General features: G+C 38.6%; 1 protein-coding gene across 2 annotated transcripts in view; it reads left to right on the top strand.

Annotated features, from left to right (window-relative positions):
* MCF2 (MCF.2 cell line derived transforming sequence) overlaps window positions 1-15,063 on the top strand; it is a gene marked incomplete at both ends in the record, with an annotated part of 72,199 nt that overhangs the window by 34,783 nt on the left and 22,353 nt on the right. For both annotated transcript variants that reach the window (XM_082609963.1, XM_082609962.1), the window contains 8 exons: window positions 2,697-2,734; window positions 5,698-5,783; window positions 7,007-7,073; window positions 7,731-7,846; window positions 7,961-8,030; window positions 9,826-9,918; window positions 13,746-13,838; window positions 14,605-14,730. In XM_082609963.1, coding sequence (XP_082466089.1) covers window positions 2,697-2,734; window positions 5,698-5,783; window positions 7,007-7,073; window positions 7,731-7,846; window positions 7,961-8,030; window positions 9,826-9,918; window positions 13,746-13,838; window positions 14,605-14,730 — 689 coding nt within the window. The remainder of the gene's footprint in view (window positions 1-2,696; window positions 2,735-5,697; window positions 5,784-7,006; window positions 7,074-7,730; window positions 7,847-7,960; window positions 8,031-9,825; window positions 9,919-13,745; window positions 13,839-14,604; window positions 14,731-15,063) is intronic.

Genomic DNA, 15,063 nt, shown 5'->3' with positions numbered 1-15,063 from the left:
AATCAAGCTTGCTTTCATTGTAGAGACTCTCTGTCACCCAGAATGAAACTAATTGTTGGGAGTAGCTTGAATTTGCCTCGGTTTAGAACTGCCTAATGTATTTATAAGGAAGAAGGCAGCTTACTGAATAAATGACATGGATGGATAAATGATTTTATCTGCTATCCATCATGATTTCTAAATTAAATCAGAGCATTATTTACGCTACAAACACTGTTCATTTTACCTAACTGGCCTGTGAGTAGTGGGGATTCTGACAATCAGTTCCAAATAATTCTTCAAGACTTTTAATTGCTAAGCCAAATATATAAGATTTGGTAAAAAAAAAAAAAAAGATTTGGTCAAATCAATTTTTTTATAAAATAAGTCAAACTGTGTTTTTGTTTGTTTATTTTCATTAATTTGCATCAAATAGAATCTTGTATCTAACACAGTGCCTGGCACCTAGCAAGATGTAGTAACTATTTGCTGAATTAACATTTCATACAGAGGGAAGTTATGGAAGAACATTGTGTGCGAGGGGTAAGATGTGTTTCGAGCTCCCAAATCTGTAGCTCTAGTCTAGATCTTTCTCCTAAACTTCAGAGTCTGCGTTTCCAATTTGCCTCCTTGAATTTCCTACCGGCAGCTCAGTCTCAGCGAACCCCAAAACTGATACCATTTCTCCTGCTCCCCTTTCTCACTCATTCCCGACCTCTAATCAGTCCAAAAAACCCACTTGTTTCCATCCGCCCTGCTAGCCCTCACTGCCACTTCCGGAATCCAGCCTAACAACCATCTGTTGCCAACTACAACAGTCTCCCTGTTTCCCACTTTCTTTTCTTAAATGCCCCTAGTTGTCTTGCCTTTTGGACTTTACACCTACTGTTCTCTCCTACTCCGCCATCAGATTTCCTATCTCTAGGCCTCTTCCTTCAGGTAAGCTTTTCCTTCCTGCCTCTCCTCCTCCCCTGCACCCCAGTTTGGTCAGGTGTTCATGCTATGGCATAACTAGCCCCTCTTCATTTCTTCTCAGCTTTAGCGTCATTGCCTGTTTCCTGTCTCTCTTGCTAGACTGTAAGCTCTGTCAGAGGGGGGACTGTGTGCAGTTCACGTTTGTATGCCCAGCACCAGACACAAAGCTTAGCAGAGAGTATAGGTGCTTAAGAATTATATGTGTGTATATATATATAGTCATATTGTTAAAAGAATGAATACATCTACCTTGCTTTTCAGAAAAAGATGCATTCTTCATAAGTTGTGTATATATTCCTTTTTCATCTCTTAATGTATTTGCAAAGAATTAATTAGTAAAGCTAATAAGTAAAGCTCCCTAAGTTTCCTTTATAAGTATCTTTGGATGTCTATATATCAAGTTTCTTTAAAGTGATGGGTATCAGTATTTACTGAGAAATTGATTTTATATGGTAATTGCCACTAAGTCTAATTTATATTTATCTATTTACATATATATCGTGTAAAGGTAAATATTCCCATATAGAGTATATTTTTAAGTAAATGAAAGTGAAGGATAAGATTTAGAGAACTTAACAACAGAGTCTTTCCCTGAGTGGGCCTTGTAATGGCTCCCACCGAGGAAGAAAGGACAAAAAGTCTACTCCTTCCAGCAGCCCTGAGAATTAGGAGCCTAAACGGCCTAGTCTTTTTTTTTTTTTTTTTTTTTGTGGTATGCGGGCCTCTCACTGTTGTGGCCTCTCCTGTTGCGGAGCACAGGCTCTGGACGCGCAGGCTCAGCGGCCATGGCTCACGGGCCCAGCCGCTCCGCAGCAGGTGGGATCTTCCTGGACTGGGGCACGAACCCGCGTCCCCTGCATCGGCAGGCGGACTCCCAACCACTGTGCCACCAAGGAAGCCCCTGGCCTAGTCTTTGACTGGACCATGTCCTAGGCTGTGGAGGAACGTCTGGACTCCTTTCTTAATAATACAGGAGCTCACCCTTTGTAAGCAAAATGGAAAGATTAAACAGAAGGAAAAAGAAAGATTACGTAGGAAGAACAGAAAGATGAAAGCTTGGAATTTTGATAAAGTATTTCTTTTGTTTTATTTGGTTTTCTTTTAACATTTTAATGTGCTTCAGAAACGTTTTATATAGTAGTTAGAAACACGGATTCTGATAGTAGACTATATGGATTTGGTACCACTTTTGCTTCTTGGACAAGATATTAAGCTTAGTTACCTATAAAATGGGGATAGAAGTAGTACTTATCGCTTAGTGTTGATTTGAGGGTTAAAAAAGAAAATGCACGTGTAGGGCTTAGAATAGTGTCTGGCATGTAGTAAGTGCCAAATAAATGTCAGAGGCTATAATTGTTATTTAAATTGAGATTTTTTTCCAAAATTCTTTTTGATTCAGTTAATCAGTGAGCTACCCTCTGATTAAATGCTTATGTTAGCAGAATGAACACTAAACCTGCAAATAATCATGGGTACTAACATCTAGCTTCGTGCTTGCTTGGCAATCCAGCACGTTTGATGAATGAGAGAATGGGTGAATACATAGCAAGATCATGCTCTGTAAGAAGTTGAAATCATATAGATAAGTCTAACTAATCATCTGTTATGTATAGTGTGATTTAAAAATACTAATATAAACATGATGGAACATTAATGTCTCTCTAACGCACATGCACGTATTTTTATGAAAAGTGTTGATTTTAATTCTCATTTGAAATTCTTCTTTCATATTTCTCTACCAGGGAGGAAGACTTGGAGACAAAGTCAGAGCAACATAAAAGTAAATATCATTAATTAATTCAAAATTGGCCTTATTGCTGTAGTTTCAGAATTGGGATAGGGGCTAAAACCATATTTTTTCATTCACTAAACCAATATTGTGCATTTGAAAGCCTATTTCATCTAAAAGAAAAAGCTGCTGTTGCATTGTGTCTAATTGCAGTACTGGCATAGCCCCAGATATATGAGCAGTTTCTCAGGTCTTGGCTCAAGTTCAGAATAATTGCTGTAGAACATCTCACATAAGTTCCAGCTTCTCATTCCTGCCCCCACCTCAATTCACCTAAACAATTGTTGCATCTTCTTACAAAAGGAGATTTCTTTTCATAAGTGATTCCAGTCCTGCAAGTGTGAAACATGGACAAAGGACAGATTCTAATGGACCATCCCCTTGGCTCAAAACAGACATCTATTCATTTCTTGATAGATTTAAGATTCCTTCTCAGTTAGCCATGATATTCTGGTATCTGCAGAGAGTAGCCTCCTCAAAACTGCAGCACCCTACATTTTCTTTGTGTGTTCTTTCTTTTAAAATAATTAATTAATTTTAGGCTGCATTGGGTCTTCGTTGCTGTGCGTGGGCTTTCTCCAGTTGTGGCGAGCGGGGGCTACTCTTCGTTGCGGTGCGCAGCCTTCTCATTGCTGTGGCTTCTCTTGTTGCGGAGCACGGGCTCTAGGCACGCAGGCTTCAGTAGTTGTGGCACGTGGGCTCAGTAGTTGTGAGTCGCGGGCTCTAGAGTGCAGGCTCAGTAGTTGTGGTGCACGGGCTTAGTTGCTCCATGGAATGTGGGCTGTTCCCGGACCAGGGCTCAAACCCGTGTCCCCTGCATTGGCAGGTGGATTCTTAACCACTGTGCCACCAGGGAAGTCCCAAAGCACACCTTTTAAAGAGGGAGCATGTTAATGGTGGCTGACCATGGGCTTGACTCTGTTTCATCACTTACTAGGTGACCTTGGCCCTGTTGCTAAACCTCTCTGAGCCTCAGTTTTCCCATCTGTAAGATGGGGATGGGGATCAGTGTGCCATCGCTTGCTAAATTGCTGTGCGGATTAGATATAATGAGGTGTGTTGAGCACCTAAGACAGTGCCTGCTCAATATATAGAAAGCAGTCAATGAATGTTTGTTCCCTTCCACATGTATCGGTAATAAGTAGGTCAGATTGTGTGGAGATGCTTTTCAGCTGATAGATCCTGTACTTCATTTTTGGTTGTAGCTGTTAAGAAGTAACACTACATTTACTTTGGGGTTAGGCTTTTTGCAAGCTCAGCTGTCCAGTACAGCCAAGATCCCTGCGATATGCTTCCAAAGAGCAAATAACCATCACAAATCTCATGCAGTCGACTCAGTAGGGCAGTCCAAGTCCTGTGGAGTCTGCAAAATAAGGCAGTGGTTTAGGATCAGGGAGATCACTGACATGTGGCGGAGAGCAGAGAAAGATGAACAGGTCACAGCCATTTCAAGACACAATAGACAGTTTTGCACATCTTGTTGGCCCTGGAGTGTGTCATTAGATTTTATCATATCATTCATGTTCATGATGATGCCACTGAGTCACTGGGAAAAGGGTCAGTGATACTGTGTGTCCTTGGTTAAAGAATTCAAGGATTCATGTAATGTTTGCTATCCAGATTTCCATAAAAAATCAGTAAGGTTAGGGACTTCCCTGGTGGCGCAGTGGCTAAGACTCCGAGCTCCCAATGTGGGGGGCCCGGGTTTGATCCCTGCTCAGGGAACTAGATCCCACATGCATGCTGCAACTACGAGTTTGCATTGCCACAACTAAGGAACTGGCGAGCCACAACTGAGGAGTCCACCTGCTGCAACTAAGACCCAGCGCAACCAAATAAATAAATAAATATTTTAAAAAATTCAGTAAGAGGGCCTCCCTGGTGGCGCAGTGGTTGAGAGTCCGCCTGCCGATGCAGGGGATACGGGTTCGTGCCCCGGTCTGGGAGGATCCCATATGCCGCGGAGCGGCTGGGCCCGTGAGCCATGGCCGCTGGGCCTGCGCATCCGGAGCCTGTGCTCCGCAACGGGAGAGGCCACGACAGTGAGAGGCCCGCATACCGCAAAAAGAAAAAAAAAAAAAAAAAAAAAAAAAAAAAAAAATTCAGTAAGATTAAAAAGCCATGTTGGTTCTTCAATGAATAAACTTTAGTTATCTGGACAATCAGCTTTTTTGGCAGCGGAGGGGGGGCCGTGCCACGTGGCATGCGGGATCTTTTTTTTTTTTTTTAATTTTGGCTGCCTTGGGTCTTCATTGCTGCGCGAGGGCTTTCTCTAGTTGCGGCGAGTGGGGGCTACTCTTTGTTGCGGTGTGAAGGCTTCTCATTGCAGTGGCTTCTCTTGCTGCCTAGCACGGGCTCTAGGCGCACCGGCTTCAGTAGTTGCAGCACGTGGGCTCAGTAGTTGTGGCTCACGGGCTCTAGAGTGCAGGCTCAGTAGCTGTGGCATGCGGCCTTAGTTGCTCCACGGCATGTGGGACCTTCCCGGACCAGAGATTGAACCTGTGTCCACTGCATTGGCAGGCGGATTCTTAACCACTGCACCACCAGGGAAATCCCGGCATGCGGGATCTTAGTTCCTCAACCAGGGATCGAACCCGTGCCCCCTGCAGTGGAGACCCGGAGTCTTAGCCACTAGACCGCCAGGGAAGTCCCAGTACAATCAACTTTTTATGAATTAACCTCATTTTCCCGAAGTGCCAAAGAAATGAAACATTACTTAACATATAAAGTAAATGGTAATGAATAATTTAAATCTGTCCTCTTAGGCAACTGAAATATTTTTTTTGACTAGTACATATCAAAGTTATTTCTGAAAAACTCATACTCATAGTGTTACTTTTCAGTTTATCTATATAGTTAGAACGTAGAAAGAAGAAAACTTAATTTGAGCTAGAGTTCCATGAAAAAGAACTATACCTACATAGATGCTAATTTCACTTTTATTTTCATTTCAGATTGAAGTGGTGCATGATTGTCAGGAGAAGAGTAGTTCTGCTCAGTCCTCCAGTTTGGACAATGACAATAGCCCGGATATTTTAAAGTATCTTTTATTTATTAACATACACCCATATATACATCTACCAGTGGGAGGCTCTGATTCAGTGTTCAAGGCAAATGTGCTTAGAATTTTGAGTTCACAGAATGGGGTTCTACTGGATGTGATGAAAAGTACACTAGAGAAGGTGTCAGAAGTCCTGGATTTAGGCCTGGCCAACCTATATTCTGTTTATGTGACTTGAAAATTAGCTAGATATTTTCAGAATCTTAGTCTCCTCTTTTCTGAAAGAGGTGAGAGTGAATGGGTCAGTGTTTCAAAAACTACAAAGCATTATGTAGATATACAATGTGATTTTATAGGTGCTAATAAAAATCATTGTTTTGTTCACTTTTATATTATTATGTTAATATTCCACATATGAATATTCACCTTTTAAATTTTATATCACAGACTTTTGAGTAAGTAACCAGTATTTTGGAGCAAGTTATGTATATAGTCAAAGACTGTTAAATGTTACTTCTTAAAAGTGTAAAAATTTAAAAGAAACCAAGGATAGAAGTCAAATTAAATGGGTAACTTATATTGGGGAGTGAGGAAATAAATTTTAAATATGATGTCAATTAGAAATCACATTGGAAGGAAAATGTATTTTATTTTAAAAAGACAGTAAAAAAATTACTACAGAAACTTAAGTATCATCTATATTTGGGAAAACCAGTATAATCATGTCTTGGAAAATTTCAGAACATTACTGGGAAAAAAAGGAAAAATTGTGCCTAAAATGCTAATATCATTTTTTTCTGAGCAAGAGAGAGGGAACTATAGCACAGAAACTGTGCTGTTCAGAAAAGTATTTCCAGCTTTTGCACAGTGGCACTATCATAGCCAATGAGGTTTATTCGAGGCGCGATTATTGTTAATTGCAAAAAGTATTCCTCAGATTTTTAGGAATAGATTTTGTGAATTTTTAGTAAATGATTTTTAAGCTTAGTGAGTTAGAAATAAGATGGGGTTTTCTTTCTCATTTAAAAATAACTCCTGAGCCCCACTTCTCTTTTTTTTAAAAAAAATTTAAGTCTTGTGCATAGTACTTACTCTAGAAACCATAGAATTAATTTTATATTTTGATGATAAAACCAAACCATTGGTAGTTCCCCTGCATTATTAATTTTCATCTCAGACAATTTATAATGATAATAAGTGAAATGTTGCAATACAATTCTAAAGCCATAAAATAACTGACAAATGTGGTCCTTTCATTTTAGTCACATCCTAAATGAGCTGGTACAGACAGAGAAGGTGTATGTTCAGGAACTACTTGCTGTTTTGTTGGTAAGTGACTCAGATCGTATTTTCCTGTCTTTTAGGAAGTGCTTCGGGCAGACTTCTCTTTTTGTCTCCTTCCTTGATTATTAAGTGTGCATATTCAGGTTCTCCCTCAGCAGTGAGAATTGTGGGTTCAGAATTTATTAGAGAACAGATAAGCTGTTCCCTTAGGAATACAGCAGATTGTTATAATTATTCCCAGGGTGCTCTTTAGAGATTGTGATGTAAAGCGTTAAGTATGGGAAAAAAAACATTCTCTGGATACAAATGTCATAATGTTAATTTGGTCTGAAAAAACCCAAACAATTATTGCCTGTTTAAGGAGAAGTTAATGACCTGTAATATCATTTTTCATACCTGGTTTCTATTTTGTTTCCTATTTTGTTTCTATTTTGTTTTCCTATAAGCTACCCTGAAGGCCAAAGAGCTGTTACTTTATTCTACCCATTGAGTAGAAAACCTTGACTTCCTTGTTCTGCTATCTAAAATAATAATAATAATAATAGTGGATAACTTTGGGAACTAGAAAATTTGAATGTTAAAATTACAAACAACTTTACCCATTAATCCCACATATGTTCTGCTATACCTATACCTTTGGTGGCCCAATCAAATGTTGATGTAAATATTTTTTAAATGAATAAATGTATTTATTTTGGGTAGGGCTATAGAGAGGAGATGGATAATCCAGAGATGTTTGACCTTATACCACCTCTCCTGAGAAATAAAAAGGATGTTCTCTTTGGAAATATGGCAGAAATATATGAATTCCATAACAAGTATGTAATTGCTGAATTGAATTTTCTTTTTCGTGATTATTATTTAAAAGGTTATTGACCAATTTAGCATATTTCACACAAAATCATATCATTTTTTCTTTGAAATTTTTACAGCATTTTCACGAGCAGTCTGGAAAATTGCGTTGTTGCTCCAGAAAGACTGGGACCTTGTTTCCTGGAAAGGGTTAGTTCAATGATTATTTCAAAATAGATAAATATAGGCCACCAAAAGAGCAGGTCATTTTACAGATTTAGAGACAAGGTAGGCATTATTTTTTATGTCTTTATGTTCTTGGAGGAAACACATCACTCCAGCAAGTATTTGAGGCTAAACCAAGTTTTGTTATAGGAATGGGGTATTCGAACGTGCAAATGGCCATTGTATTCTGTGGTATCAAATGCTACAATGGCTCAGCTTGTGTCCACTGACCCCTGGGTGATCCCAGGAGTCCAAGGACCATCCTGGCTGTGAAGATGGGAGATTTGGGATCATCTCAGCACAACCATTCTTGGCTTGGTTAATTTTTAGCCTAAGAGATGCCTTGATATTCCCCTCTAATACATGTGAAGTCTTTGAATCAAATGGAGTCTGGCTTTCAGACACCAAGGCATCTATCACAGGAACTTTGCAAAATGGGGAGCTGTGTGTTCCTTTTATTCTACAAGATCATTCAGGGAGGCTCATTTCTCTGCATCCTAGGAGTGTACTTAGTACAATTGACTTCCCAGACTTTGTAATCACACTCTCTTCCATTAGAGTTTTCTCTCACAATGTTCTCTGCTTATCTAGTTCCTCCTCTTCTTGAAAGATCAGTTTTGTCTTGGTTTGAGAGTCAGTTTGATAGAGGTGATCACTGAAAGCTTCCAAGGAGATATCTTATCTCAGAAAGTGTTTATGGCGTGAGAAAATAATAAGGATAAGGCAGAACCTTTCTCAATATATCCAAACGTCAAGCGCATTTAAACCATGGCCAAATTCCTCCCCGACTTCCCTAAGCAACAGCAACCTCTCTTTCCTTTGTCTGTGCTACTCATTGGGAATTTTACATTACTATGCATCTTTACACATATTCATGAAATCTGCCCCAACTAGATGGAAAGCTCATTGAGGCAGGGTCCATATCTTATGTATTTTTCTATCTCTAGTAAGGTCAGCATGGTTCTTGGCAACCAGTAGGGATTTAATAAGTGCCTGTTGATCTGTTCATTCATTCAACAGCCATCTACTGAATACCTACTCTGTGCCAAGCACTTTACTAGGCAATGTGGAATACCAAGAGCATCCACATAGAAGGACAGGAAATCCATTGTGTACAGTGTGAGATGTGGTATATTAGAGATATACAAAGGGTCCTATAGGAGCCAAGAAGAGGTGCATCTGATATTGACTGGAGGTATAAATGATGGCTGTACAGAAGAGATGACTCATGAGATGGATGTTAATGAGTGAGTAGGAGGTAGCCCATTACATGAGGCTCAAATAAAGATGATTCCAGGGAGAAAGAATAGCATGGGCACATGCCTCGCAGTGTTATGGTACAACGATGATGCTCCGAGGAACCAAAGACCTCGGGAGTTACTCTAAGTTCATTCACTAGGGAGTGAGAGACTGAAAGCATAGAAGGAGCGTATTTCGTGGTACCCTATTACCTCATAGTAATGAAAAAAGTAGTCTGTTTTCATAGTTCATTCAAAGAAGGCTTTTCTCCCTCTGACTTTTCTTTTCTCCCTCTAACTCTTAAACTTGGTAAATGGAAGTTATGAAATTCCTTGGATAATTATGTGTCCCTGTATCTGGTCTGATGGGCATGCTGTTCTTGGAATATAAAGAGGGCTTCTGACCAGCTGCCAGTGTGACAGGCCCTTTAGGCCACATTCCCTGTGATGCTTGGCCATACTCACTCTTGCTCAGGCTTCCTTGATAAGAAAAGTACATGCTCACAAATTGCTAATACCCTTGAATTTTCTTTTTATCACAGAAAGATGATTTTCAAATGTATGCAAAATATTGTCAGAATAAGCCCAGGTCAGAGGCAATTTGGAAGAAGTATTCAGAATGCGCCTTTTTCCAGGTATAGTAATTGTTCAGGTATTGGATGTACTCTCTGTGGAAGATACTGGGATATTTCTTATTTATAAATTCATTTTCTGCTTTAAGTAAGTTATATATATATATATGTATACATATATATATATATATATATATTGACCCACCCCAAAATATACATACATGCACACAAACATATATGCTGCTCCCCAGAGGCAACTATTTTCTGCTCTTTTAGCTACTTCTTTCGATATTTACCTCCATACCTCCAAATATCATACTCATATTGCTACTTCCCATGATGGAAGAGGAGGATTTAGCTTTCTTTCATTGTTCTTGCTCCCCAACATGCACACACACACACACACACACACATACATTCTTTTCCTCCAAATAGCCCAATCTAGTTATACTGTGTAACTCTGGTTAGATTGATATACAGTGTTAAATTATTAAGACTATGTAATTTCTGTGCTCAGGTGAATAATGTGGAATAAGACGGTTGCTTTTCCTTCCTTATTGTTTTTCTTACAAGTGTCTTTTTTACTCACTTAATTTTCTAGGTACTTATCCCTATTCTACCCCAAACTCTCCCAGTTGTGATAGTTACATCAATCTCTTCTTAGTACATTTAAATATTATATTTTCTCTGAATTTCATCTTGAAAAAATCTCCCCTGGAGTCTTCTGACCTGCTCATCTAGACTCACTAAGCCCATTGTGCAGCTGCCATCTTGGAATGTTGGTGAATATCAATTTCAGGGAGTCTGTTCACGTGTCTCTTGCCTAGGCTCTCCTGTTTCCTAGGTGCCATATCTGTCTCTTCCTTGTTTTATTAACTTGTTCAGCGGAATACATCCTCCAGTAGCTTTACTGAGAAAGTGTACATGATAGGTAAATGTTTTTGAGAGCTTGCATGTCTGCAAATGTCTTTATTCTACCCTAACACTTGATTGCTAGCTTGACTGGGTATAGAGTTCTATGTAAGAAATAATTTTCCTCAGAATTTTGAAGGTATTTGCTCCATTGTTTTCTAGTTTCCAGTGTTGCTGTTAAGAAATCTTATGCCATTTTGATTTTTGTTCCTTTGCATGTGACCTAGTTTTGTCCTCTCTATGAAAGCTTATGGGAGCTTCCTTTATCCTCAGGGTTCTGAAATATCACAGTGCTGTGCCATTATCCAATCTTATGGTGATCCCTTTGAATTTGGAACCCCTTGTCCAAATTTACTTGGATATTTTTTTCCTTTGATTTTCTCCACACAATTTTCTCCATTTTCTCTTTCTGGAATTTCTATTGTACAGATGTTGGAGATTCTGGACCAGTCCTCTAATTATCTTTTCTTTCTATGTTCTGGGTCTTTGTCTTGTTCCTGTATCTTCTGGGATTTATCTTCCAGTCCTTCTGTTGAGGGTTTTGTTTCTGCCATCATGTTATTAATTTTGAAGAGCCTCTACCCCTTTTTGTTCTCTGAATGTTCCTTTCAGTACAACCCTGTTTATGTTTCATGAATTCAGTATCTTCACTTATCTATATGAGGAGAATTATAATAGATTTTCCTTTTAAAAATAGCTTTCTCCTCCTTGCAGAGTTTCTGTTGTCTTTATATTGCTTTTCTTCTTTCTTTTCTTTTCTTTTTTTTTTGTTTCTGTCACTTTCCTCAAATGTCTGGTGATATTTGGTTGTCCACTTGCGTTAGGAATAAGCACTAAAAAGCTCACTGGAAGTTTCCTGTGCTTATGTGGGTTTATTGACCATGGTCCTCACTGCTGGGTCCTTGGAGGATCCCCAAGACCTGTATGTTTAGGTCGTTTTGCTCAGGCTGGTCAGATCCTCCAGTCTGCTACCTGGAGAATAAGGATCTGGCTGCCAGTGTTCTGGTAGCCAAGTGGGGGGAAAGGTTGAGAGTCTCTTAGTTGGTACATAAATATTCAAGTAATCTCTTTGCTTTCAATATGGTATGATGCCGTCAGCTGGACCTGGTATTCCCTAGTCCAAAGGCCCTCTGTTTTACTCTTTTCAGATAAACATCCCTTCTTCTGCTATGAGGACAAGGGCAGCAGCCACCCAGTTTTGCACAGTGGCATGATGTCTAAGATGCTTACTGTTGCTGCTGCTGCCGGTGCTGCTTTGTTTAGATTTAATGCTCATTTAATTCTTTTTTTTTTTATTTTGGTAACAGCTTTGCTGAGATATAATTAAAATAACACAAAATTCACCCTTTTAAAATGTACAATTCAGTAGTTTCACTATATTCACAACGTTGTGCAGCCATCACCACTGTCAACTTAAGAACATTTTCATCACTCCAAAAAAAAAAAATACCTTTTAACAGTCACCTCCCATTTTCCCCCAAGCCCCACAGCTCTCTGCAATTACAAAGCTACTTTCTGTCACTATAGATTTGCCTGTTCTGAACATTTCATATAAATGGAATCTTAAAATATGTGACCTTCTGTGTCTGGCTCCTTTCACTCAGCATCATGTTTTCACAGTTCATCCATGTTGTAGCAAGTGTCAGAACTTCATTCCATTTTATGGCCTAATAATATTCCACTGTATGGATGGATATTCCACATTTTATTTACCCATTCATCAGTTGATGGACATTTGGGTTGTCTCCACCTTTTGTGTACAAGTTTTTGTGTGGACATTATTTTCATTTCTCTTTGCCATAGACCTGGGTGTGAAATTGCTAGGTCGTATGGTAATTCTGTTAACTTTTTGAAGAACTGTTGGGTTGTTTTCTAAAGCTGCTGCACCTTTTTACACTCCTACCAACGGTGTATGAGGGGCCTGATTGCTCCACACCTCTGTAGAGGTGGTTAGTATCTAATTACTTCTTAAACAAACTTTTAAAATTACTTCTTAAACAGTCATCTTTTATCAAACCCCACCTTCATCTCCAACTTCCAGAGGTACTTGATTCTGGAGTCTTCGTGGAGGAGGGGGAAGTGTGTTCTTTAGCATAAATTGAGTTGTTCCTTGGCTTTTCCCTCTGCCAGTTTCCAAATTTTGTCAATGTTTTTCCCTCTTTCATCTTTGTAACTTTGGGTTTTTCATTGTAAAAATAACTTTTCCATCACTTTAATTGGGTTTCATGAGTGGAGAGCTTAAATATCAGTCCACCATTTTTAACCATAAAAGTTGATAATCGAATTAGATTATGTATTGGATTTTATCACATACAGAGGAGGGTCCTGGATCTTCCATAGATATCTCCTCTCCCATTCCCTTTGTGTTCTGCACTTCCTATATGCAGATTTCATCCTGAACAGCTCCATATTGCCCTAATTATGGACCCTACAATGTTCCCAGGACCCAAAGTCATGGCTCTTATATTTATAGTGGCAGCAAGCCAATAATCAGATGAAATGTAGCACCAGTTGATAAGGGCTGTATTTTTCTTGTGACATTTAAAAAACTCTTCTCATACCCAGTCTGATTTATATTCAGTACAACCTATTTCTTTTCTGGGTCTTGGCCTGCAGAGCTGAGCCTTTTGTTAATTTTCTTGGATACTTTGAAGAACTTTTTGGTCATGTTAACCTATGGTCATTCATTGCTTTCTTACTTTTTAAGCATTCCACATCATTGTGAATTTATATATAAAAACTTTTTAGTCTTTGAAATTTGGGGATTTTCTACCTCTCCAATCCTTGAAATAAAGTTTACTGTAGTTTTTTAGATATACTGCCTCTTACAATTTCCATACCATATATAACAGCAATTTTTCTGGTAAATTTTCCTTGAGATGTAAGAAACGTGTGTATTGGGTCTAATCAATGAACATTTGACATTTTCATAGGTAAATGTCAATTTAAATTTATTGATCATTGTATTTTAATGACAGGAATGTCAAAGGAAATTAAAACACAGACTTGGTCTAGATTCCTATTTACTGAAACCAGTGCAACGGATTACTAAATATCAGTTACTGTTGAAGGTAATTGCATGAAACATTAGTTTCTTTCTTTACTTACTTCTTTGGGTCAAATGTGTCAAAGCTATTAAAATGGAAGCAGCTGACTAGTAAGCACTAGAAATAGGTAGACTTCCTGACTGGGACAGCTGGACTTAGCAGTTGAATCAATGCTTCTAGCTTTTTAATTGTCCATACAAGTTACACTGATATATGGATAACCCTGACTGCAGAACTTTTACTGTTGTTAAGCAGAACTAAACAAATATAGTTTTGAGACTGTATTTCCTATAGTTTTGAGACTGTATTTCCTATGGTTCTTCTCAATGAAAAATGAAGATGGCACACCTCTGAGTAATGTGAAAGGATTCCAAAAATGTCACGTTAAGTATAAATACAACATAGCTTGTTTTAAAATGTCTTTTTACAACGTTCTATGGTATATGCATAATGAATAAAATGAATTGCTGTAAGTGGAGGACCAAAAAATGTGTAACTGCTTTAAAAACGGATCTCTAGTGTGTCCTAATACCTATAGTTCTCCAGCTCCAGAAGCATTGAATGCCCTTTGCTTTCTACTGTTTAGTCACTATTCCATTTCTTCCCCAGTTTTGACATTGTTATTAAATATAGTATTAATGTGACAAATAGCATATGAAAGAAATTACTCGAAAAACTGCCATTATCTTTGGATTCCTCCTCGAAAGTGTGTTAGCCAAAAATGTATTCATTTTCTCCAGTTATTAATATCTGCCTAATATTAAGTTTAATTCTTGACTTCTAATTACAGGAGCTATTAAAATATAGCAAAGACTGCGAAGGATCTGTACAATTAAAGGAGGCACTTGACATGATACTGGATTTACTGAAGTCAGTTAATGACTCAATGCATCAGAGTGCAATAAATGGCTATATCGTAAGTAGATCATAATGATTGTTGCAGTTTTACAGGGAAAGCATGTTAATATCTCTTTCTTCCTCTCCTGGAATCAACTGAGAAATAAGATGTAAGAGGCAGACAAATGAAGGATCCGAATGTCAGCATTATTACTTATGATGCTAACTGGAAAATTGGCTTCAGATCAGCACCCAAATGGATTTACGACATTTCCCTTGTCCCTAACAAGGCCCACCCCCAAGTGCAGACCTTGGGAGATCCCGCTTGCTGGAATGTTTGGGTCTATTCTAAGGAGGCTTATGGTCTCAGAATTGCTCTTTGCCTCAGTCCAGGATAGAGATGGAAGAAAGA

The sequence above is a fragment of the Mesoplodon mirus genome, assembly GCF_964341445.2.
Source record: "Mesoplodon mirus genome assembly, chromosome: X".
NCBI classification, from domain to species: domain Eukaryota; kingdom Metazoa; phylum Chordata; class Mammalia; order Artiodactyla; family Ziphiidae; genus Mesoplodon; species Mesoplodon mirus.
This window is presented reverse-complemented; position numbering and strand designations above follow the sequence as displayed.